The 26,799-nt window shown below is 37.6% G+C and overlaps 1 protein-coding gene across 2 annotated transcripts in view; it reads left to right on the top strand.

Moving 5' to 3' along the window:
- DCAF1 (DDB1 and CUL4 associated factor 1) overlaps window positions 1–26,799 on the top strand; it is an 88,120-nt gene that overhangs the window by 18,242 nt on the left and 43,079 nt on the right. For both annotated transcript variants that reach the window (XM_045989910.1, XM_045989911.1), the window contains 10 exons: window positions 1,116–1,189; window positions 3,445–3,558; window positions 12,856–12,993; window positions 14,264–14,776; window positions 16,118–16,219; window positions 19,566–19,724; window positions 20,376–20,555; window positions 21,642–21,851; window positions 22,547–22,716; window positions 26,536–26,660. In XM_045989910.1, coding sequence (XP_045845866.1) covers window positions 1,116–1,189; window positions 3,445–3,558; window positions 12,856–12,993; window positions 14,264–14,776; window positions 16,118–16,219; window positions 19,566–19,724; window positions 20,376–20,555; window positions 21,642–21,851; window positions 22,547–22,716; window positions 26,536–26,660 — 1,785 coding nt within the window. The remainder of the gene's footprint in view (window positions 1–1,115; window positions 1,190–3,444; window positions 3,559–12,855; window positions 12,994–14,263; window positions 14,777–16,117; window positions 16,220–19,565; window positions 19,725–20,375; window positions 20,556–21,641; window positions 21,852–22,546; window positions 22,717–26,535; window positions 26,661–26,799) is intronic.

Below are 26,799 nucleotides of genomic sequence, written 5' to 3'. Positions count from 1 at the left end.
AGAGAGATGATCATGCTTAATGACCTTGGAAAGGCCTTGGAAGGGATGAAATGGTAATGAGGAAAAAGGGAGAAACAGAATGATACACTTTTTTCAGCAGGAAATTTAAAGACTGTTTTTTCCTCCCTACTTCTTATGTTAAGCAATGTTTGTCATTAGGCATAATTTCTTTAAATAAAAATGAGGGTGTCAGTTTCATCATTTATAAACAGAGAAAGTTAGGTTATCTGAGGTCCTCATCTAGTTTTTATGATACCATTCTGCAACTTTTCTTTTTGTGATTTACTTTGGAATATTAATTACAGCTTGGTAAAAACTTCGAATCAGTAGCTCACATCTTTTCTTCATTCTAAATTGTATCCTTTGACTAAATTTGCCACTCTAATGAACTTACAGGAAGATTAAAGTAGATGGTATCTGTTTCAAAAACCAATAATTGTCCCAATCATTAAGTAATTCCTTTACCTGTAGGCTGTGTGTTGATAGATTCTAGGTTTCTGGCCTTTCTTTCCCCAGGAACTCGGAAAGTTAAGATGGCCAAGGGTACTGTATCTTTAGAGTGGGTGATTGATTTTAGTGGAATACCCCTCCTGAGCCCTGCCCCTACAACCTCAGGTATCATTACAGGTTTGAGGATGCATCTCTGGTATTGTTGGCATTATAGTTGAAAGGAAGGTTGGACTTGGGAGTCTTATCTCCTCCAGACCACCCATCAGAAGATGTTTTGCTTCCTACCTTATTCTGGCTTGGAAATCAGGGTTGCTCTTTCTCTTAAGTCTCCTTTATGATTCTTTTTTAGATCTTGTGTACTCTTAGTGATGCTGGGGTGGGTCTAGCGCACATTTATTTAATTTAGCATTGCTGTGTCGGCAATGTGCTGGGTAATGGGGAAGTTAGAGAGCAGTGTCTCGAGTTTTTATATTGTCACTTTTAATTTTAGAGCATGTTTCTTATGAAATCTAATTCATCAAAAGAATCTTTTCTTTGTTTCCATTTATTTTTGTAACATTTTAATAGTACTTAAAACAATCCAGGTGCCTTTCCAGAGATTTAACTTGCTTGACTGGGATGACTTACTTATTCCTTGTTTGTTCCTCCCCTCTTCTTTTTGGTAGGTCGAGCTGATCCAGAGTGTATGCTGGGCCACTTGCTGAGAATACTCTTCAAGAATGATGATTTCATGAATGCAGTAGGTTTGCTTCTTACTTTTCTCCAGAGATTATAATTAGCAGATGCTATACCTTTATTGTTTGTAAATAGTTTACTTTCTCCTAAGGTCTTGACAGAATAGATTGTGTAGATTTTTTTGGTTTGGTATTAGTTCAGTGAGATGTGCATCCTGGATTTCTTCCTTACCAAAGTCCGGTTTTAGCCAAGGTGTTTTCTTTTTGGTGCCTACGTTGTTCAGTTGAATATTGACAAGGACTCACAAGGCATCTGTGCTCATCCTTGGGCAAGAATGATTTTAAGTTTGGGAATATAGACATTTTCTTGGGCTTCTGAATAGAAAAGTAAGAGTGATATATGAGGCAGGATTCTGCATCAACACTGTGGTGTGTGCATTGGGTATGTGAAGGGAGAGAAAGATAACCTTCCCTAACTCTGGGCTGTTGAGAAGTAAATGAGCAGGGAAAGTACACCCAGTATACACAGCTCCTTTAACATAGTAATTATTCAATAAGTTGTAGCTGTTAGGTTTGTTTTTGGAGGCCGGAGTGCATGATGCTTGAGAGTGTAGGTTTTGGGGTCCATGTTTTGGGTTTAAATGCAGTTCCACTGATCTTGAGGCAACTTAAGTCTCTAACAACCTTCATTTTCCCCAAGCTTTATTTTCTTTATCTATAAAATAGGGATGATAGTTCTTATCTGTAAAATGTTTTTGTAATCTTTGAAATTAATCGTGAAAAGCACTTAGCACAGAACCTGATAGATGAGGGCTCAGTAAGTATTAGCTATTATTATTGTCTGTATTATATTAACTCCTGGATTTATTTCTCAGTTACTGTTGTCTCTTTTGTACCTCAGATCATTTCCAACTGCCTTCTAGGTATTTCCACCTGGATATCCTCCACAGTCACCTTGAACTGTCTGATTGTTTGCTCTGCTATCTGTTTCTCTTGTTCTCTAGCTCAGTAATGATTACCTTGTCTAGCTAGCTAGAATTTATCCTTTATTTTTCCAAGCTCTCTTATTCAGTGAACTTACAGGTCTTATTCCCATTCCATTAACCTTCACAAATCCCTCCACTTCTTTCCGCCCTTTTTGCCAGACCTTAGTTTAGCCACTGCCATCTCTTTCTTGGCTATTATAGTCGCCTCTTAACTGATTTATCATCTTGTCTTGTTCTCCTCCAACCTATTCACTCTATAGCCCAGAAATATTTCTAAAGTGCGAAAAGTGATGGCACCCTTTTGGTTATAGTCCATTAGTGGTTTCCCGTTGCTCTCAAGTAAATTTTAAATTCCTAGGTTTGAAATATAAACCCAATCTCTCTCTGGCCTTTGTCCTCTCAATTTTAAGTTCTTGCCCTTTGGCTACACCTCGGCTACTCCTACTTGTCATTTACATTCTGGCTTAGAATCCCTTCCCTTCTAAAGTCTTCTCTGATTCTTCTGCAGGAATTGTGTGGCTTCCTACAGGCTTCTGTAGCATTCTTTACTCAATTGTATTTGTTTTTCCAGCTGTCACTTCTGTTGGATTATGAACCCTTCGATGGTGAGACTGCGTCTTATTCACTGATGTATATCCAGCACAGAACACAGTGCCACTTAGTTGTGGAGACCGAGTAGTATTTGAATGCTAAAATGAAAGTTTTATTAATACGTTTACTTACAATTTATGGGTAACATTAATGTATTTATAGTGTAAGTACGAAATTCAAGTTTCCATTAACCATTGCCAAGAATCTTGCCTTATCCTTCTGAAAATGTGTATGTAAGAATAAAGGCTAAAAAAAAACTAGGGAGTGATTTCTTCTTGATACTCTTTAAGCTTTAATTCTGTTGTTGCTGATTTGTTGTCTTGGGGGGATTTGATTTTCAAGATACAGAAGAAATAATATATGATCCCATCATGGCTCAGCAGGATTGTAACAGTTTATAATAAAGGTTTAATTAGTAATCATTGGTTCTTGATATCCCTGAGGTGAGTGATGGGAATTTTTTTTTTTTTTTAAAGATTTTATTTATTTATTTGACAGATAGAGATCACAAGTAGGGAGGGAGGCAGGCAGAGAGAGAGAGAGGAGGAAGCAGGCTCCCTGCCAAGCAGAGAGCCCGATGCGGGGATCATGGGATCATGACCTGAGCGAAAGGCAGAGGCTTTAACTCACTGAGCCACCCAGGCGCCCCAGAGTGATGGGAATTTATTAAGGGTTTATTAGACTTCATTAATTTGACTGGGTTGATTTCAGATGACTAGAAGTATTCCTCCATTTTATTATAGCTGGTGAACGCATATGTGATGACAAGCCGAGAGCCCCCTTTAAACACTGCAGCTTGCAGGCTCCTACTTGACATCATGCCAGGGCTGGAAACTGCTGTTGTCTTTCAAGAAAAGGTATTTAATAAAAAGAAAAGTCATCATTTTATTTTTAAATTGAAGGTTGATCTGTTTGATCTGTCTTTGTTAAGGTAATTATAGATTTTTATAATAGTCATATGTTGTAGAAATAAATGTAAGAAATAAAGATAAGCAATAAGAAAAATTTAAGAATAACTTTTTGTGCTGCTTAGGTGCTATAGTATATCTTAAAATCTTAAGATCATATGTTTTTAGAATGGTTTTATGATCTTACTCAAACTCGTATTCTTGTTGAGTTGTCTTCCTTAGTGAGGAAGGAATTTCTGCCCTGAGGAAGCCCATTCTCTTGATGGTATTTATTTTTTCTTTTCTTTTCTTCTGGTTGGTATTTTATATTTAGTTAATATTTGAAGACGTGTTTTATGCTAGGTGTTGGTAATATTTTGTCAGCAAGATGGGAGCTTACATTCACATAATATATTTGGGAAGGCAGATACAAATAAACTGATAGTTTCAAATAAGGATGCATACTATGAAGACCAGAAAGTGATAATTTGATAGTGACTGTGTGTGTGTATATACTTTAAACGTCAAAGATTAGTTGATCTATTTTTAGAAGTAATATGGATATTTTGTTTTCAGCATTAATAATTTGTACATGGCTTTCTTTTTTTTTTTTCAAAGATACTAAACCTTAATTTTCTGAAACAGCCTGGAAGTCTTAATATAGTTAAATATATATGCCAAATGAAAGATCTAGAAATAGATTTTCATTTAACTTTTAAAGTTTTATTACAGAATTGTATCACATAAAGTCTTTTAGAAAATAACATTGTGTAATTAATGCTATAATTTGCAGTATTGTATATACAGTATATATATATATATTTTATTATATATTATGTATGTATATATTATGTATGTATATATATTATGTATATACAGTATATATAATTTGAAGTATTGTATACAGACTAAATTTTAAGAATCTCCCGTTAGTTTACCATTGTGGGAGACCAAAAATATCTATATGCTTGTGAGAAATATTTTAATACGAATTCTTTTGAAAACCGGGATGAAAGTGAAGCATTTGTAGCAGTGTATTTGTATATACAAGATTTTGTAGACGATTACAGATGATTTTACTCTGCTTTGTAAAAGTTTCCTGGTTGTCATTGTAGGAAAATCATCTCTGGTTCTTTATAGTTTCATCATTGTATATTTAGAATTAAGTGAATACCCTTTGGATGTCAGAAACACTAACGGATGTTTTGAATAATAAAGCTTTCTGCAGTTTAAGAACAGCTTTGTTTCTTTCTTTTCTTTCTTTCTTTTTTTTTTTTTCTTAGAGACGGGGAGGAAGAGGAAAGGGGAGGATGGAGAGAAAGAATCCCAGGCAGGCTCCACGCTGGGCCTGGAGCCTGATGCAGGGCTTGATCTCACAACCCTGAGATCATTACCTGAGCTGAAATCGAGAGCCCAACTGAATGAGCCACCCAGGCACCCCAGCAGTTTTATTAATAACTAATTTCTTTTGGGAGAAGTGAATTATTAAGGAAAATTAGATAGGAAATAACATAACCTTGAATCCAGTGTCCTAGCGCACAGATTACAAACTTCTTTGACATTGTGAGACTTTCCTGTTGGATTATGTGATGATCTTTATCCTTCAGAAGTATCCTATGCAAATTTTTTGGTGTTAATCAATAGTTTACTTCTTTAAAAAACATCTAATTATGTAGTGTTTCTCAAACTTTGTGAAACATAATGTTTTTACATGTAACCCATTACATATATGTATGAAAAAGAAGTTTCTTGAGCATTGCTTACTCTTTATACAGTGCATTCTGATATTTTCTGTTTCATTTCCTTTTTATATTTTCTGTTTCATTTCCTTTTTATTTTAGAGGTGGTTGCAAGTTTTTAAATTGATTTTATTACTTCTAGCCACTTATTTTTATTTTATTTATTTTTAAAAAGATTTTATTTATTTGAGAGAGAGAGAATGAGAGAAAGAGCATGAGAAGGGGAGGATCAGAGGGAGAAGGAGACTCCCTGCTGAGCAGTGAGCCTGATGCGGGACTCGATCTCAGGACTCCAGGGTCATGACCTGAGCCGAAGGCAGTCGCTTAACCAACTGAGCCACCCAGGCACCCCAGCTACTATTTTTAAAAGTTGATTTTTTAACTTTTTTTTAAAAAAATATTTTATTTATTTATTTGACAGAGATCACAAGCAGGCAGAGAGGCAGGCAGAGAGAGAGAGAAGGGGAAGCAGGCTCTCTGCCGAGCAGAGAGCCCGATGCGGGGCTCGATCCCAGGACCCTGAGATCATGACCTGAGCTGAAGGCAGAGGCTTTAACCCACTGAGCCACCCAGGCGCCCCTGATTTTTTAACTTTTTAAAGCAATAGAAATATTCAAATAGCTTTAAATTTTATTTTTGTTTACAATTATTTATGTAGTTTTCTTCAGAACTGGGTACTTTAATATTGTTTGTGTACTAGGTGTTTCATATTGTTTGTCAGTGTATGCTACTAATCCAGTCAGATCAGGACCTTTGGGGTTATTTTTTGAGTATTGCTTTAACATTTTCCTCTTTGAGGTTGTCTTAAAATACTGGTGGTGGGAGGGATAAAATCAGAACGAGGTCTCAAAGTATCATCTCTGAGTGTTTCCCAGATTTTAACTCTGCAACATTGATTCCTCTAACAAAATTTTTTTTAAGATTTATTTATTTATTTGACAAAGAGAGAGACACAGAGAGAGAGAGAGGGAACACAAGCAGGGGGAGTGGGAGAGGAAGAAATAGTCTTCCCACTGAGCAGGGAGCCCCATTTGGGCCTGCATCCTAGGACCCTGGGATCATGACCTGAGCCGAAGGCAGACGCTTAATGACTGAGCCACCCAGGCACCCTTCTCTAAAATGCTAATAGGTGCTTTATGAAAAAAGTCATTTAGGTGAATGCCTACCGTTTATTGAGTGTGAGCCCTGTGCTAAGCATTTGTTTTGTATCGTATATTAATCTTCACAGTATTCCATGAGAGGTGGGAAGAAAACCGTGAATATAGGTTTTTTAGAGGCAGAGAGGAAAAAGTGGTTTCAAGAGAGATGGGAGGAGGAGACCCAGATCTATCTTATTGACCAGCCAGGATAACTTGTCAGCTTTCCTGGGCATGCACATATGAATTCTGGGTAAATTGAATAAACTCTTAGAAATCCCTGTGTGCCAGAAATGAAGAGGTAATTGTAAAAACAAAGTGATAATTGAGGACAGGAGACAAAACCTTGGCTGAAGAGTTGGAACTGGGATCCTTGATCCTTGCATAAAACTGGTACCCCAAAGGACCCTCACTGAAACAGTGCAAAAGAGAAATACCTGCTTACCGCCTTGGGGAGATGACAGATTTCTCAGTTTCTGACCCCACACTAAGGGGTAGGGGTGGATAAATCTCTGAGAAACTCTGGGCATGACTTTTTTTGGGTGCATGCTTGAAATTCCTACCATATGATTAGGAACCCCAAAGCCAGAAAATGAACAGCAAAATACTTGGTGATATTCCTTGAGTGGTAAAAGCAAATGTAAAATCACTCTGGGGGGAAGTTCTCATAATCCAGGTTACCAGGGATTCTCATAGAAAAAGCAATTTCCAGGTGAAATGAGTTCACAAAAACATTACAAAACACACCAGGAATTAGTTCTCCATGATTAGGAGTTAACAATACAATAAAGAAGAGAATTAAATAGAATAGATATCTGGGGGCGCCTGGGTGGCTCAGTGGATTAAGCCGCTGCCTTCAGCTCGGGTCATGATCTCAGGGTCCTGGGATCGAGTCCCACATCGGGCTCCCTGCTCAGCGGAGAGCCTGCTTCCCTTCCTCTCTCTCTGCCTGCCTCTCTTATGATTTCTCTCTGTCAAATAAATAAATAAAATCTTAAAAAAAAAAAAAAAATAAAAAAATAAATAGAATAGATATCTGAAAAATATTAGAAAGCAAGTATTTTTTAAATGAGCGGATGTATTTCCTTTTTGGCTTTTTCATCACTAGTGTATAGGAATGAACTGATTTTTGTATGCTGTAACTTTTTGCTGAATTCATTTATTAGCTCTAACATTGTGGAATCTTAAAGAGTTTTCTATGTGTAAGATCATGTGGTCTGTGAACAGATAATTTCATTTCTTCTTTTCCAACATTAATGCCTTTAATTTCTTTTTCTTTGGCCTGTTCTGGCTAGAACTTACAGTACTGTGTTGAATAGAAGTGGTGAAAGCAGACATCTTTGTCTTGTTCTTAGTCTTAGGGGAAAAAGCCTGTCAGTCTTTATTGAGTATGATGATGGGTGTGGGTGGGTTTTTCTTACCTGACTTTTATGATGCTAAGACCTTCTATTCCTAATTTATTAAGTATTTTTTAATGAAAGTGTGTTGATTTTTAGTTGTTCTCATTTGATATGATCAGATGGTTTTCTGTTCACAGTGATTTCACACTAATTTTATTAGTGTACTACGTTATTTTTGTATGTTGAACCATATTCCATTCCTGAATAAATCCATTGGTCATGGTGTATAATCCTTTGACTATGCTGCTGAATTCACTTTGCCGGTATTTTATGGAGGTTTTTTGCATCACTATTCATGGGGGATATTGATCTGTAGTTACCTTGTAGGGTTTTGGTATCAGGATAATGTTTTGGCCTCATAGAATGAGTTTGAAATGTTCCCTTACTAATTTTTTGGAAGAGTTGGAGAAAAATATTAATTCATTTGATACACAAAAATATTTTTTGTGTAGAATTCACCAGTGAATCCATCTGGTCCTGAGTTTTTCTGTCTTGGGAGGTTTTTGATGACTGATTCAATCTACTTACTACTCATAGGTCTATTCAATTTTTCTATTTCTTTATGAATCAGTTCTGGTTGGTTGTGTTACTAGGAATTTGTTCATTTTATTATTTTATCTATATTACTCATTTTGTTGGTATACAGTAGTTAATAGTATTTTATAATCTTTTTATTTATGCTAAATTGGTAATAATGTCCCCGGTTTCAGTCTTTTTTTTGGTCTAGTTAAAGGTTTGTTAGTTTTTTTGATCTTTTCAAAAAAACACATTTGGTTTCATTTTCTTTCTTTCTTTTTTTTTTTCTATTTGCTGTTTTACTTGTCTTCACTCTAATCTTTATTATTGCCTTACTTCTACTAGCTTTGAGTTTCATTTGCTCTTTTTTTGGTTCCTTAAAACACCACTTTTGCTACATGGCATAAATTTTGGTATGGTGTGTTTTTCTTTTCATTTATTGCAAGGAATTTTCTAATTTCTGTGTGATTTCTTCTTTGACCCCTTGGTTGTTTAAAAGTTTGTTAATTTCCACATATGAATTGTCCATTTTCCCTTGGGTTGTTGATTTCTCATTTCATTCCATGATGATTGGAGAAAAAAAAAATTTTTTTTTTTTTAAGATTTTATTTATTTGACAGAGAGATATCACAAGTAGACAGAGAGGCAGGCAGAGAGAGAGAGAGGGAAGCAGGCTCCCTGCTGAGCAGAGAGCCCGATGTGGGACTCGATCCCAGGACCCTGAGATCATGGCCCGAGCCGAAGGTAGCGGCTTAACCCACTGAGCCACCTAGGTGCCCCATGGAGAAAAAAAATTTTTAAAGATTTTTTTACTTCATTTATTTGAGAGAAAGAGAGCATGAATGGGGTGAGGGGCAGAGAGAGAAGCAGGCTCTCTGTTGGTTGGGAACTCAGTGTGGGGTTTGATCCTGGGACTCTGAGATCATGACCTGAGCCAAAGGTAGATGCCCAACCAACTGAGCTACCCAGGTGCCCTGAGAAAATTCTTTATAAGAGTTTATTCTTTTTTAATCTGTTAACCATGGTATTGCCTAACATGATCTATCCTGGAAAATGTTCCATGTTTACTTAAGAATGTATATTTGGTCTTGTTGGATTGAGTATTCTCAATATGTCTATTTGGTCTAATTGGTTTATAGTGTTTAACTCTTCTGTTTCTGTACTGATCTTTTGTTTGATTGTTCTGTCCATTATTGAAAGTAGGGGTACAGAGTTTCTGTTTGGGATAATAAGTTGTGGAAATATATAGTGGTGATGGTTATGCAACATTGTGAATGTACTTAATACCAATGAATTGTACACTTAAGAATGGTTTGATAAGGTTTAAAATTATTGGATATAAAAGAATCAGAATTAAAAAAAATATTTTATTTATTTATTTGAGAGAGAAAGAGCAAGCACAAGTTGGGGGCAAGGGAAGAGGTATAGCAAGCTCCCTGCTGAGCAGGCTCGATCCCAGGACTCTGGTATCATGACCTTACCTGAAGGCAGATACTTAACCAACTGAGCCACCCAGATGCCCTAAGTATCAGAACTTTTAAAGTCCAAGACTGGGGCGCCTGGGTGGCTCAGTGGATTAAGCCGCTGCCTTCGGCTCAGGTCATGATCTCGGGGTCCTGGGATCGAGCCCCACATCGGGCTCTCTGCTCCGCAGGGAGCCTGCTTCCTCCTCTCTCTCTGCCTGCCTCTCTGCCTACTTGTGATCTCTCTGTCAAATAAATAAATAAAAAAATCTTAAAAAAAAAAAAAAAGTCCAAGACTATGGGGAAGAATGGCCATTTGGGAAAGGAACCAGAGAACTACTGGATATAAAAATTAGAGTTCCTGAATTTAAAAACTTAGTAGATGAGTTAGAGTTAAGTTTAGACACAGCTAAAGATAGAATTAGTGAACTGGGAGATCTGATAGGTTAGCCAATAATAAAGCCCCTAGAAATAAGAGCTGAAGAATAGGAAAGAAGTTGAAATACAGAGATTAGAACTAGAAAGTTCGGGGCGCCTGGGTAGCTCAGGGGGTTAAGCCTCTGCCTTCGGCTCAGGTCATGATCTCAGGGTCCTGGGATCAAGCCCCACATCGGGCTTTCTGCTCAGCGGGGAGCCTGCTTCCTCCTCTCTCTGCCTGCCTCTCTGCCTACTTGTGATCTCTCTCTGTCAAATAAATAAATCTTTAAAAAAAAAAAAAGAACTAGAAAGTTCAAAGTGTATCTAAAAAGAGTTTTAGGAGGAGAGAATAGAAAAGAAAAGGGAAAGGCAGTATTCAGGGAGATGAGGCTAGAATTTTACAAATTAATGAAACACATGTCCACTCAAGATTCAGGAAGGCCTAAAGAAATACCAAAGACGGAGGAGATCTTGAAAGCAACCAGAGTAAAAAAGATTCCTACAAATAATCAAACAGAGCAAACTGTGATACAACAGTAATAGAGGACGGGTAATAGAAGAAAATGTCTTCAGAGTACCTCTGTAAACATAGAAGTATTGACCAAATAAACAAAAACGCGGACAAAAATTCTGGGTAACATATAGATAAGAGCTCATTGGAGTTCGTATTTTAAGGTTCTTAGACTGGGAAGAGGGGAAATAAACGGCTATTAAATATATTTTAATATATATAATATATAATAATATAGAATATAATATATAATGATAATGTATATTAAATATATTTTCATGTCAAATATTTTATTAGAGAGAGAGAGAGCTCAAGTAGGCAGAGAAGCAGGCAGAGAGGAGGGGCAGCAGGCTCCCCGCTGTGCAGAGAGCCCGATGCGGGGGCTCGATCCCAGGACCCTGAGATCATGACCTGAGCTGAAGGCAGAGGCTTAACACACTGAGCCACCCAGCTGCCTTTCGTGTCAAATATTTCAAAACAAATTTCTCAAAATGTAGTGTTCAGTGTTAACTTTTTTGAAAAGAGATTAAATATTTAGAAATGTGTGGGATAATGACTCCATGACCCTAGATAAGAGTAAGATACAAAATGTACAAAGTTTAAAAAAATATAGTTAAGTCTGATTACATAAAAGTTAAGAACTTGTGTTTATCATAAAACACTGGTAAAAGATGTGTATTTCATAGCAGTAGAAGCCTGAATGGTCAGCAAGCATAAAAAATATGCCTAACCTTATTAATTAATGAGGAAATTAAAATTAAATGCAGTGTCTTTTTTTTTTTTTTTTTAAGAGAGCACATGAGTGGGGATGGGGGTGGATGGGGGAGGGAGTGAGGGAGAGAGAGAATCTGAAGCAGGCTCCACACCTAGTGTGGAGCCCAACTTAAGGCTTCATCTCATGACCCCGAGACTGTGGCTTGAGCTGAAATCAAGGTCAAACACTTCATTGACTGAGCCACCCAGGTACCCCTGCAATGCTATTTTTATACCCACCAGACTATGGAAAATAAAAATTGTGACAGTGGCCAAGTTTTGGTAAAGATGTAGAAAAAAAGAACTACTCACTGTTGGTAGAATTCTGAATTGTTGCAGTTACTTTGGAAAATAGCTTAGCACCCTCTGGTAAAGTTGAGTATGCATGTATCCTGTGATTTAGCAGTTCTGATCCTAGATGTCCACCCTAGGGACATGCTTGTACAAAAATAGTTGTAGTTGCTTAAACTAAGAAAATAGCAGTAAGAACATCTGGAGGTACACTGCCAGCAGTCAGACTCCAGCTCTGCAACTCATGTTACCTAACCTTACTGTGATTTGGTTTTCTCTTCTGCAAATAGTTACACAATCATATCAGATTGTTATGAGAAATTATAAGTTATGTGTAAAGGCTTTCTTATGTTGAATGCTATTTGTGACCATTACATGTAACTATAGGTGAGTGTAAAAAGCATAATGTTGAGTAATAAGTTGCAGAAAAATACTTATGGTACCATGTAGTTTATATGGTTCAAAGTATGTAACATTTAACAGAAGTTTAACAGGAAAATTGTTAAAATTAAGTAACTGTAGGTACCTTTTGGGGAGGGAGGATACAGGTGGTACAAGGAGGAACGCATGGAAGGTCTCTGTCAAGTTCAGTGGTAGATCATGGGTGCTTTTTTTCCTTTGGACTGTACATGTTTGTATGTATTATTTCTTAACTATTAAAAATAATTTTGGGATATGTGGAGTTAAGTACTTTTTGGTGGATGACTTCTCATTAATAATGTTAATTGCGCATTATGAACTTCAAAGAAGGACATAGAATTTTTAGTGGTCCGTACTTGATTATCGAACATTTTGGGTCTTAACTATCTAAAGTGGGACTATATTATGTGATTATTGATGGCTAAATAGGAATCTTTATCACAGATGCACAGCTATTTTAACTAAACCACTTGGACACTTAGCTTACTTGCATTTTTTAATCTTATGAGCAACACTGAAATATTTTATTAAATTTTTTCTTAAGACTGGAATCGTTGCTTTTATCTTTAAATATGAAAATGGTCTTTGTTGAATTGTACTATTTCATTTCCTTTACTATAGGAGGGAATTGTTGAGAATCTTTTCAAATGGGCCCGAGAGGCTGATCAGCCATTGAGGACATATTCTACTGGACTGTTAGGAGGTGCTATGGAGAATCAAGATATTGCTGCCAACTATAGGGATGAGAATTCACAGCTGGTAAGGACTGTGTTAGAATTAGTTTCTGTATAAGATGGGAGAGTATTTGCAAGTTCTTTCTTGGTACCTGAACTCAAATAGGTAGATCTTATTCATTACCTTGTATTGGAGTGTAGCTATAATTTCGACATTTCACGATTACTTTTTACAAGTTTTGATTTTACTTTTTTTAATCTTGAAAATAAGCATTTTTCATCTTGTCGAGGATCACGATAGTTTATACTCGGTAAAGAATAAGTACCATTCCCTTTCTTTTCCCAACATTTGGATTATGAAAATTTTCAAACATACAGCAAACAGAATTTTACAGAGAACAGCTATATACGTACCACTTAAATTATTTGTGGACATTTTACTATACTTACTGTATTCCATCCATCCATCCATCCATCCATCTATCCATGTTTCCTCTTATTCATCCACCATTCTTGTTTTTTTTTTTTATGTAGTTCAAAGTAAATTACAGATAACTTCTCTCTTTTTTTTTAAACTAAGCATAATACTACATATTAAGTACTACATAAGCACTTAAAAAAGGAGAAAGTGGTGAATTTGAAAAATAGATTATGTAATTATATAGGTGGCAGTATCTAACAATATAGTTTACAACAGGTGCAAGTTTGAGAAACGTTCTTTTTTTTTTTTTAAGTCACGTTTATTGGGGTATAATTTACATAAAGTAAAATAAACTCTCCTCCCCCCCTTCCTTAATGTCCATCACTCAGTTACCCCATTCCCCCACCTCTCTCCCCTCCAGGAACTCTCAGTTTGTTACCTATGATTAAGAGTCACTTATGGTTTGTTCCCTCTCTGATTTCATCTTGTTTTATTTTTTCCTCTCTTCCCTTATGATTATCTGTTTTGTTTCTTAAATCCCACATACTTTTAAATCCCACATACGTTTTATTTTCAAAGACACTTCAAAGACACTTTAAAAAAATCATGGATATGTCTGGTGTCTGCCTCTTCAAGTGTTGATGGTCCAGCAAGCTTGATCCAGTTAGATCAGTTGTGAATGATGTGTGATGTGCAAATGTGGTTTGGGTTTTTGGGATATTTTATGAGGAATGAGACTTTTAGCTATTGCTTATTTTATAAAGCTATAGAAATCAGATAAAAATATTGATCAGATCTTTACCATTTCCAGATATTGGGGTAACTGCATGAGGATTTAGTTGTCCTTAAAATGGAAATAAGATTTATTTATTAAGAATCATTTAAATTAACATGCTGAAGAAATAAAGCCTTTTATTCCAATATCTGTTGATAGGTGGCAATAGTACTTCGCAGACTGAGGGAGCTACAGCTTCAGGAAGTGGCTTTGCGGCAAGAAAACAAGCGTCCCAGCCCACGGAAGCTCTCTTCTGAACCTCTTTTGCCTCTGGATGAAGAAGCTGTGGATATGGACTATGGTGACATGGCTGTAGATGTAGTGGATGGTGAACAAGAGGAAGCCTCTGGAGACATGGAGATCTCCTTTCATCTTGATTCAGGCCACAAGACCAGTAGTAGAGTGAACTCAGCAGCCAAACCTGAAGAAGGAGGATTGAGGAAAAATAAGGCAGCAAAACAGGGTGACAGAGAGAATTTTAGGAAAGCCAAGCAGAAGTTAGGTTTCTCAACATCTGATCCAGATCGCATGTTTGTTGAGCTTTCTAATAGCAGCTGGTCAGAAATGTCGCCATGGGTGATTGGCACCAATTATACCCTTTATCCCATGACTCCTGCTATTGAGCAGCGGCTTATTCTCCAGTATCTGACCCCCCTAGGAGAATATCAGGAGGTGAGCTTATTGGAAGGAATACCATTCACACTTTGGGACTGTTGTGCTTGCTTCTGAGATATTTTATGGTAGCATTTTATGTTTTGATGTGCATTAACTGTAACATGGAAGAGTCTTTGCCCCAAACTGGTGAAATCTTATGCCATTGATAAAGTCTTAGGTCACTTCTGATGCAAGTCTTTTTTAAATTTTATTTTATTTATTATTTATTATAATTATTATATTATTTATTTATTTATTTTCAGCGTAACAGTATTCATTGTTCTTGTACCACACCCAGTGCTCCATGCAATACGTGCCCTTCCTATTACCCACCACCTGGTTCCCCAACCTCCCACCCCCTGCCCCTTCAAAACTCTCAGGTTGTTTTTCAGAGTCCATAGTCTCTCATGTTTCATCTCCCCTTCCAATTTCCCTCAACTCCCTTCTCCTCTCCATCTCCCCAACAAATAAGTGAAACCATATGATACTTGACTCTCTGCTTGACTTATTTCACTCAGCATAATCTCTTCTAGTCCCGTCCATGTTGCTACAAAAGTTGGGTATGATCTGATGGAGGCATAATACTCCATCGTGTATTGGGACCACATCTTCCTTATCCATTCGTCCGTTGAAGGGCATCTTGGTTTTTTCCACAGTTTGGCAACCGTGGCCATTGCTGCTATAAACATTGGGATACAGATGGCTCTTCTTTTTACTCCATCTGTATCTTTGGGGTAAATACCCAGCAGTGCAATTGCAGGGTCATAGGGAAGCTCTATTCTTAATTTCTTGAGGAATCTCCACACTGTTCTCCAAAGTGGCTGCACCAACTTGCATTCCCACCAACAGTGTAAGAGGGTTCCCCTTTCTCCACATCCTCTCCAACACACGTTGTTTCCTGTCTTGCTAATTTTAGCCATTCTAACTGGTGTCAGGTGGTATCTCAATGTAGTTTTAATTTGAATCTCCCTGATGGCTAGTGATGATGAACATTTTTTCATGTGTCTGATAGCCATTTGTATGTCTTTATTGGAGAAGTGTCTGTTCATGTCTTCTGCCCATTTTTTGATATGATTCTCTGTTTTGTGTGTGTTGAGTTTGAGGAGTACTTTATAGGTCCTGGATATCAACCTTTTGTCTGTACTGTCATTTGCAAATATCTTCTCCCATTCCATGGGTTGCCTTTTTGTTTTGTTGACTGTTCCTTTGCTGAGATGCAAGTCTTTTTTGATAAAAGTATGTATGTTTTCTAAAGGAGAGAGAGGTACCTCATTTTTAAAAATCTTTTGTCCTCATAATGGAATAGGAAATATGCAAAAATAAAGCCGGTGTTAAGATTTATCTTTGTCTTCATTTCAGTTACTTCCCATATTCATGCAACTTGGCTCACGGGAATTGATGATGTTCTATATTGACCTGAAACAGACTAATGATGTCCTGCTTACGTTTGAGGCCCTTAAGGTAAAATTCTTTTTTTTTTTTTTTTTAAGATTTCATTTTTACATAATTTCCGCAACTCCGTGTGGGGCTTAAACCCATAGCCCTGAGGTCAGGAGTTGCGTGCTTCACTGACTGAGTCAACCAAGTGCTCCACTTGGGGTAAAATTCTTAAAAATATTATGTACTGACTGTTTTATTGCCATGGACTCACCCGTGTGTTTCTCTATGTAACATCTTTGGGTTTTATTGCTCAGGGCATTTCTGTTGCCAGATTTGTCAAAATAGTAACAAATGAAAATTTCTTATTTAGGTTAAAAAAAAATGAGGCTTACCAAATTCTTTCACAGAAATTCAGGGGTCAGTCCTAGGGGATTGAATATTAATTGAATATTTAATTAATTGAATAATTGAATATTAATGTAGAACCTTGATCTAAATGTGGGAATCGCTTACCTTGTATCTTACTACTTTGTAAATATTCCCCCTCTGAGCCAACACCACTTTTTCTGAATTCTTATTTATATGTATATATATGTATATGTGCATATATATACACATATGTATATGTGTGTGTGTGTATATATATATATACACACACCCTGTGTGATGTTAGATCATCTAGCGTGAACAAAATACAAATCAGAAAATGAGTAAAGAAATAGAGGCAGGGCGCCTGGGTGGCTTAGTGGGTTAAGGCCACTGCTTTCAGCTCAGGGCATGATCCCAGGATCCTGGGATTGAGCCCCACATGGTGGGGGGGTGTCTCTGCTCAGCAGGGAGCCTGCTTCCTCCTCCCTCTCTGCCTGCTTCTCTGCCTGCTTGTGATCTTTGTCCGTCTAATAAATAAATAAAATCTTAAAAAAAAAGTTTTAGTAGTAATGGAAATTTTCTGTGTCTTTGCTGTTTAATACAGTGGCAGCTGGCTGTATGAGTGCCACTGAGGTATTGAATTTTTATCTTAATTTTAATTTAATTAGCTACAATGTGGCAGTGGCTATTGCACTGGACAGCACAGTTCTAGAGTATTTTTAAATGAAATAGAAATGAGAAAAATTGCCTTTCAGATCCTAGAATTGGAGGAGGTCTGGTATATAGTGGAGTAACATGTATTTCTGTGTGTGGATGCAGTGTGTGTGTGTGTGTGTGTGTGTGTATGTAAATTCATTATATATATATATTTTTTAAAGATTTTATTTATTTATTTGACAGAGAGAGATCACAAGCAGGCAGAGAGGTGGGCAGAGAGAAAGGGGGAAGCAGGCTCCCCGCTGAGCAGAGAGCCCAACTCCGGGCTCAATCCCAGGACCCTGATCATGACGCAAGCCGAAAGCAGTGGCCTTAACCCACTGAGCCACCTAGGTGTCCCGTAAATTAATTATATTTTGAACAATGAAATGAAGCTGGAGGTCAGAATTCTCTCCAGTCCAAAGGTGCAGCATCCTGTTCTAAATAGGATATAGTGGAAGAAAGGATTTGGACAGTTGCCTTATCTATAGGTTATGTATGAGGAATTATAATGGGTGTCATTCATTATTCAGCTGTTTCCATGCAGAGTCTTAATAAGGGATTAAAGAAAAGGAAATAAGGGTGAATAGGGAAAAATGACAAAAGAGATCTTTCTTATGGGGAAATAATAATGTAGGTGGGGCATCTGAGTGGCTGATGACTCTATTTGAGCTCGGGTCATGATCTCAGGGTTGTGAGATCCAGCCTTGTGTCGGTTCTACGCTCAGTGTAACGTCTGTTGGAGATTCTCTCCCCCTGCCCCTGCTCCTCTCCCTGCTTGGTCTCTTTCTTTTTCTCAAATAAGTAAGTAAATAAATAAAATCTTAAAAAAATAACGTAGAAAGATTTGTATTCTTTTATTCAAAAGGAAGACTCAGTTGTATACGAAGAGGGACAGGCGCTGAAGTTAGTAGAAACAAAACGGATTAAAATAGTAATTTGAAGAACCCGCTCTTAAATGGAGATACAACATAAGGAAAGAAAATAGAATCTTTGTTTACACTAGTGAAGTGATCTAGGTCATAGGCTTTGTATTGGTAAAGGTTGAACCTGCTTACTCTGTTTTCCCACCTGCCTGTCCTGGCAGTGGAACTGCCACTTAATGGTAGTGACATGTGAAAAACTACATGCAGTGGCCTAAGGGTTGGAGGGAAACCATATGTGGTTTAGCTACTTCTTGGGGGATTGACTTGTGTAACAGATGAGTAAAGAGGGAAGGGATTTGACATTACATATAAGGATTAGTTTGAGTATGGGTGTTGAGAAAACTTCTGAAGAAGGTACATGCCTTTTGTTTTTGCCATTGACCTTGGCAAGGTTTGTATCAAATTCCATACTTGTCTAGTTGTACTTCCGTACAACTAGACAACTCTGTGTTGTCTATGCTTTGTGCTTCTGTCACCACCCAGAAGACACTTTGGTAAGAGAAACAGGAGGGGGAGCTCTAGTTCTTCTGAGGCTCCGTTCACATTAGCCTGGGTTCAGAGTCATCAAATGTAGCCTGCTGCTCACATCATACTTCCTGCCTTTCAAATTGCCCAGAAGATCAGGGCCATCCAGAAGATCAGGTTCACCTGCGGAGGATAGTAGGACTTAAACAGGAAGTTAACAAAGCTTTAAAGATAACAAACTTTTTTTTTTTTTAAGATTTGTTTATTTGAGAGAGAGAAAGAACGAGAGTGCAGGAGAGGGTGAGCAGGGGGAGGGGCAGAGAGAGGGAGAAAAGCAAACTTCCTGCTGAGCAGGGAGCAAGACATGGGGGTTCCATCTCGTGAGAGCCTGAGATCATGACCTGAGCCAAAATCAAGAGTCAACCCTTAACCTACTGAATCATCCAGACATCCCTAAAGACAACAAACTTTTAAAGGTCAATTTAAGGTGTCTTCTGATAAAGTTCAAAAATTTACTGGTTTTGGTAATTTGCTGAAGATGGAGTCATATATATTTAGGGGTCAGTATAAAAGAAGGCAAAGTTTGTCATTATGTTAGATGATGAGTCAGTGACTTAGCCAAAACTAGAACATAGAGCTGATTATGTTTAAAAGAATTGAAATAGAAAAGTTAAAAATTCTTTAGGGAAGCTATGTACTGATAAAATGGTAATGGAATTATGTTATTATTTATAGCAGTATTTTTCATTTCTTATTTTTCACCTTTACAAAAACCTTTGGTATTAGAAGGGAATGTTAAGATATCTTAAGAGTTCTTTGGGTTTTTTGTTTCTCTTAAGCAGTACTAGATTTACTTCTGTTTTGAGGGAGCAGTTGTCTACTTCAGAGGATTCCTTTTATTTAGCAGCTTGATTTAATGTTTTGTGATTATTCTAGATTGTTTCACAATGACATGTGTCCTTTTTGCTTAGCACCTTGCATCTCTCTTGCTCCACAACAAGTTTGCCACAGAATTTGTTGCACATGGTGGAGTACAGAAATTACTGGAAATTCCTCGTCCTTCTATGGCTGCAACTGGTGTATCCATGTGCTTGTATTACCTGTCCTACAACCAAGATGCCATGGAAAGAGTAAGTCCGGTGCATTTAGAGTATGGAATGGAATTGGGTGGGGAGACACTCTAGCTCATTCACAGAATGACTTTTGGGTAAGAAGGAAATGAGTAGTTGGAGTAAATTTTATTTTGTTTTTATTTTTTTAAAGAGTTATCCATTTATATTACAGAGTATATGCGAGGGGGAGGAGGGACAGAATTAAAGGGAGAGAGAATCCTCAAGCAGACTTCCTGGTGAGCTTGGAGCCTGCTGTGGGGCTCAATCCCAGGACCCTGAGATCATGACCTAAGCTGAAATCAAGAGTTGGACGCTTAACTGACTGGGCCACCCAGGTGTTCCTCTTTCTCATCTTTTAAGGGGGAGAACTTAATACCTATGGAACCAAGCACTGAGAGCATTAAAGGATGTAAATATTTGCAGAATTTGACACTCAGTAAATATAGCTCAGATTTGAGTATGTGTCTAAGTTTAGGTTTTCAGGTTTGGAATAGATTGTTACAGAATTTCATTTGTTAAAATTTAAGCTTTAAACTCAGAATGACCGAATCAGTAATGATCGTTGAATTCTGCAAAGATACCTTGTTATACTGGTGAATATTTTATGCCTTTTGAAGGTTTCTTTGCCTGAAATTTTAAAAAGTTATGATTTATTTATTTTTTTTACAGGTTTGTATGCATCCCCACAATGTTCTGTCTGATGTGGTGAACTATACCCTATGGTTAATGGAATGTTCTCATGCCTCAGGGTGCTGCCACGCTACCATGTTTTTCTCAATTTGCTTCTCCTTCCGGGCTGTGTTGGAGCTCTTTGACCGTTATGATGGTCTTCGCCGTCTGGTGAATTTGGTGAGGTTCTCAGTGGCTTCTGCTTGTGAGGAATAGGGGTCCTGCTTCTCTTTGCTGCCTTTCAGTAGTATTGTGGGGAGGAAGCTTTTTTTCCTTTCCTTTTTTTTTTTTTTTAAAGATTTCATTTGTAAGTAATCCCTGTACCCATTGTGGGACTTGATCATATGCTCCACCAACTGAGCCAGCCAGGTACCCTGGGAGGAAGCTTCTGACTGGAGGAGTTTTGCTGTCATTGTTTGTTTGTTTGTTTGTTTTTTAAGATTTTATTTATTTGTCAGAGGGAGAGGGAGAGAGAGTAGAAGCAGGGGGAGCAGCAGGCAGAGGGAGAAGCAGGCTTCGTTGCTGAGCAAGGAGCCCAACGAGGGATTCGATCCTAGGACCCTGAGATTGTGACCTGAACTGAAAGCAGATGCTTAACCATCTGAGCTACGCAGGTGTCCCTGTCATTCTTTGTGAATGAAGTTTTTTTTCCTCCCTGTTTTCACAAGTTTCTCTTCCTCTTAGGTGGTTAGAGGACTCTGTACCTTTGTAGACTTGTTTTGAATATAGTAATCTTATAGGGGAGTTGTGTTGATAATCTTGATTTTCCTAAAATCAACGGTTTTGTGACTGAATGTCTTTCGACATGTGTAAAAACTAGGTAATCTTTCTTTCTCGCTCTCTCTCTTTCAAGATTTATTTATTTACTTATTTAATTTAGAGAGAGAGAGAGTGTGTGTGTGTGCAGTAGGGGGAGGGACAGAGGGAGAGAGAGAGAACAACAGGACTCTGCTGAGCACAGAGCCCAACATGGGGCTCAGTCTCCCGACTCAAGAGATTATGACCTGAGCTGAAACAGAGTCAGATGCTTAACGGACTGAGTGGCCCATGTGTTCCAAACTGTGTAGTATTTCAGTAACTGCTCATTTCTAATAACTGGTTTGCTTTTATGTGGCTACTCTTAGCATGTTGCATAGACAGATAAGCTTCGATATTGGTCAGTGTTGTTGAGCATAAACGTTTACTGTAATCCTTTTCTTCCTTTTACTTTTCTCTTTTTGTTTTTCCCTTGCTTCCCTTTGCCCCATTTTATCTCTTTCTTAATAGATCAGTACTTTGGAGATTCTAAATTTGGAAGACCAGGGTGCACTTCTGAGCGATGATGAAATATTTGCCAGCCGCCAAACTGGGAAACATACCTGTATGGCCTTGCGCAAGTACTTTGAGGCCCACCTGGCCATTAAATTGGAACAAGTGAAGCAGTCACTTCAGAGGACTGAGGGTGGCATTCTCGTCCATCCTCAACCCCCATACAAGGTGAGAGGACCTTGTCTTAAAAGGGAAAGTTTTTAGCTCTCCATAGCTAAGTTTCTTAGGCCTGAAACTTGTTCGATCGGTGGTCTGTCCAGTGTCCAATGTGGATGTCCAATGTTTGATTATACTTGCCCTGTGTGGAGGCAGAACACCTGAAAATGGGTGTACCAGGGCCTTGTTTTGCTCCCTGTTGTAAGTTGCTACTTCTCTGGGGTATTAGAACTAAAAGATGAAGTGAAGTGTGTATAAAAGGGTTTTCTTTTATGAAAAGTACTAGATATTTTACCTCCTTCTGTGTGGAATTTTTTTTCTGAAAGGATACATCTGTTACTGCACTTCTCTATCATGTTTGAACTTACTTGCTGTGTTTTGGAGTGTAGATTAATATATGCATGTTTTAAAAATCACAAACTGAAAAGAAATCAGTTTTACGTGGTGCTTCTTTCTTTAGCTGTGAAACATGTACACCAACAAATCGAACGTTTTGTTACCTATTTTGGGCAAAATATATTGTAAGTCTGATTATAAGTAAAAGATTACATGTATGTTCATTATTTCACATGTGGGTTGTTGATTCAATTGTGGAATTTGAAAGCTATTATTACTTAGCTTTATTAAAACCTGTTGGCCATTGACTGTGATGGAGAAGTAGCAGGCAGGTGATAGAGTTCTTTAATAATATGTATCTCTCTTTATAGGCGTGTTCATATACTCATGAACAGATTGTGGAAATGATGGAATTTTTGATAGAGTATGGCCCAGCGCAACTGTATTGGGAACCAGCTGAAGTCTTCCTCAAGCTTTCTTGTGTTCAACTCTTGTTGCAGCTTATTTCTATTGCCTGTAATTGGAAGACCTATTATGCAAGGTGGGATCAGAGAACGGTTTTAAATGAAATTAGATTTTGCTTTTTGGTAAAGTTGATGTTCGTTTGTATATAGCATATGCTTAAGGAAACATTTGTTGAACTGAATTGAAAGTTTGGGCATGGGGGTGCCTGGGTGGCTCAGTGGATTAGGCCGCTGCCTTCGGCTCAGGTCATGATCTCAGGGTCCTGGGATCGAGCCCCGCATCGGGCTCTCTGCTCCATAGGGAGCCTGCTTCCTCCTCTCTCTCTGCCTGCCTCTCTGTCTACTTGTGATCTCTCTCTCTGTCAAATACATAAATAAAATCTTTAAAAAAAAAAAAAAAAAGAAAGTTTGGGCATGAATCTGAGAAACTAGATTAAGAAGGATTTTTTTTTCTTTTTTTTTAAGATTTCATTTATTTGAAGGAGAGAGAGAGCGGCGAACACAAGTTGGGGGTGGGGAGAGGGAGTAGCAGGCTCGATCTGGGAGAGAGAGCCCAGTGTGGGGCTTGACCCCAGGATCCTGGGATCATGACTTGAGCAGAAGGCAGATGCTTAACCGACTAAGCCACCCAGGTGCCCCAGGAGCATAATATTTTTAATTTATAGAGTACTTGTTTATGGTTGATGATAAATACTACATAATAGGCAGGGATCAACATCTGTACTCTCAGAAGTTGTATGATTTACATAGCTGCAGAGGTGGGGTTGAAGTCCTGTCTTGAGACTGCAGTCCAATATTTTTTGGTATTTAGACTTTAAATATCTCTCTACTGCTTAACAGCCACATGTGATGTTTATCTTCCTCTCACATAAAACTGTATTTTGTTCTGTGAATATCCTAAAGACCATCACATCGTACACTTTAAATAGGTGAATTGTATAGTATGTGAATAATAACTCAATAAAGCTGTTTTTTTAAAATAGGAAAAAACCCTATTTTGTGCTTTTGTTATGATTTTCACAATTCAGTTAATAGCTGTTAAGGCAGAACAGGATGAGGCTCAGAAAAGGACAGTTGATAGAATCAGGAAGTTGGGTGGGTTCTAGTTGAGGATGATGTGCAAGAATGAAAATTGTATTTTGGAAATGATAGAATTTGGAGACAACATAGCAACAAAGTTTATAAAGAGTGGTTCTTTACCTTTTTTTTCTCTATCTAGCCATTGCCATTAAAGCCAAGACGGGCTTATTTAGGGTGCATATGGCTTGTTTGAGAAATGTCAGGATATTAAATCTAGGGAGATACTTTAGAGCAGCCATTTTCAAACTTTTTGGTTTCAGGACACCTTTGCTGTATTAAAAATTATTGAGAACCTCAAAGAACTTTTTTGTGTTAAATCTATTGATATTTAACAGAAAATAAAACAAAATATAAAATTATTTATGAATTTACTTAATAATTTTTTAAAGATTATTTATTTATTTGTTTGACAGACAGAGATCACAAGTAGGCAGAGAGAGAGAGAGAGGAAGAAGCAGGCTTCCTGCCAAGCAAAGAGCCCAAGCGGGGCTCGATTCCAGAATCCTGGGATCATGACCTGAGCTTAAGGCAGAGGCTTTAACCCACTGAGCCACCCAGGCGCCCCAATAATTTGAACTCATTGCATATTTTGCATTTTTTTTTTGAAAATTTTCCAGAATAAAATCAGATAATTTCGGCAGGGTTTTTAAATGTCTGCTCAGTGTCTCATATCTGCTGTATTCATTCTTTTGTGACTTCACACATGACCCAGCCTCTGGAAAGCTCCAGTCTCTACTTGTGAGAGAATGAGAGTGAGAAAGGAAAATAACATTTTAGTGTTAATATGAAAATAGTTTTTACATCACAGGACCTTCTGAAAGGGTCTCAGGGATCCCTGGGGTCCCCTAAGCACACTTTGTGAACCACTGTTTTTTTAATTCTTTTTTTTTGTGAACCACTGTTTTATTGGAGTATTAAAGTAGGTAATTATATTTACTTGAACTTTGCTGAAAATGAAAAAAGCTCTAGAGAGAACTAGGAAGATTATAAATACATTTTTTGAGTGGTAAATCAATATTTGGATAACTAAGAAAATATAAATATGTTTGGAATGTATCCTTCAAAAGTTTTTTTTTTAAGATTTTATTTATTTATATGCTAGAGAGAGAGAGAGAGAGAGAGAGAAAAACACAACCAGGGGGAGCAGGAGGCAAAGGGAGAAGCAGTCTCCCTGTTAAGCAAGGAACCTGATGCAGGACTTGATCCCAGGACCCTGGGATCATGGCCTGAGCCAAAGGCAGATGCTTAATTGAGCCACCCAGGCATTCCTAAGTTTGTTTTTAAAAATAAATACTTGTTTCTGTTTAGAATATACAGCACCTTAGAAAAGAAAATTATTCTTAGCCACTGTTAATTTCTCCAGTCTTTTTTCCATAATGTGTGTAAGTATACATAATAGAGATCATAGCATTTAACCAAATTCACCTTTTTTTCCCCCATATTCACCTTTTTAATGAAATAATTCAAAACACAAAAAGGTACAGAGACTACTCAGTACCCAGGGTTGGCACGTGGTGGCATTTCTTCTTTCTCAGTTCCTTTTCCTGTCTCCCCACAGTGACCAGTCTTACTAAGTGCGTTCTCTTCTTGTTTTTATATTATACATATGTGTATATGTAAACAATAATGTACTTCTTTATATGTTTTTAACATATAAATATTATTCTATATGTATCTTTTGCAACTTGCTTTTTTCACCCTTATGTTTCTGAGATTTATATGTGGTATTTATTTGAACTTTTGTATTTCTGTACTAGTTTATTATCTTGATAGACGTTTAGTGCTTGTTGATTTTTTTTTTTTTTTTGGCTGTCAAGTAAATGGTACCACAAACCTCTTTTTCAAGTCTCTTTGAGGATATGACGTGTATAATCTGGATTGTAGGGAACCTGCATTTCATATTTAGTAGATGTTGCATATCATTTTCAGGAGGATATGGGAGTTTTCATTCTCTACCTTTTCCCCAATAATTGGTATTGTCCAGCATAAAATTATATCTTATGTTTTGTGTTTCATTAATGTTGTATTCTGAACCTTTCCCTTTGTCCTTTAGAGTTCTTTGAAAACACCTGTCTGTAGCTGCAGAGTAGTTCATCCAATGAGTGTATCATAATTTAACACACACGTATTCCTATTGTCTTTGTAGATTTTCTAATTCTTTTGTTATTTTAAATGATGCGATAATGGACATCATAGCACATAAATGCTTGTTTGTACTTTTAATTAGGACAGATTCCTCCAGGTGAAATTCCTGGGCTAAAGCTTATGCATATTTAAAAAATCTTATTTCCTATTTTTAGATTATTTTCTCAAAAGAGGGTCCTATTTCTGTTCCCACCAAAAGTTTGAGAGTGGTTTTTTTTTTTTAAAGATTTTATTTATTTATTTGACAGACAGAGATCACAAGTAGGCAGAGAGGCAGGCAGAGAGAGAGAGGATGAAGCAGGCTCTCTGCTAAGCAGAGAGCCTGATGCACGGCTCGATCCCAGGACCCTGGGATCATGATCTGAACTGAAGGCAGATGCTTTAACCCACTGAGCCATCCAGGCGCCCCAAGATTGTTTGTTTTTATACATCCTTACCAGCATTGAGGATTATCCTTTGTCTTTAATCTTAGTAGTTTGTGTGGTGAAAATCCCATCCCAATTGTTTTGGAAGTAATATCATGGTAACTTACAAATCCTTCCTTGATGTCATGGCTAGGGACAGAGCTACACAGGTAGCTCTTATCCTTTGTGTCTCTCTCTCTCTCTTAACTGTTGTGTTTTTTTGGCTGTATCCTAGTTTCCATTTGAGTAATTATTTCTCCTGTCCAGGAATGACACTGTGCGCTTTGCCTTGGATGTCCTGGCTATTCTCACTGTTGTGCCAAAAATCCAGCTCCAGTTGGCAGAATCAGTGGATGTGCTGGATGAGGCTGGCTCCACTGTCTCCACTGTAGGTAGGTTGTACCTTTTCATTTTTGTGATTGCTTTGTCTGGACTTGTTTTTATTTACTATTCTGGCCATGTCTGTTTACTTAATTTGCAATATTAGAACAGAAGGTAGTGATGGAGGGTGCCTTGTCCCATCTAAGTTGT

The sequence above is a fragment of the Meles meles genome, chromosome 20 (genome assembly GCF_922984935.1).
Source record: "Meles meles chromosome 20, mMelMel3.1 paternal haplotype, whole genome shotgun sequence".
Classification (NCBI taxonomy): Eukaryota; Metazoa; Chordata; class Mammalia; order Carnivora; family Mustelidae; genus Meles; species Meles meles.
Note: the sequence above shows the minus strand (reverse complement) of the source record. Positions and strands in the feature narration are given on the sequence as shown.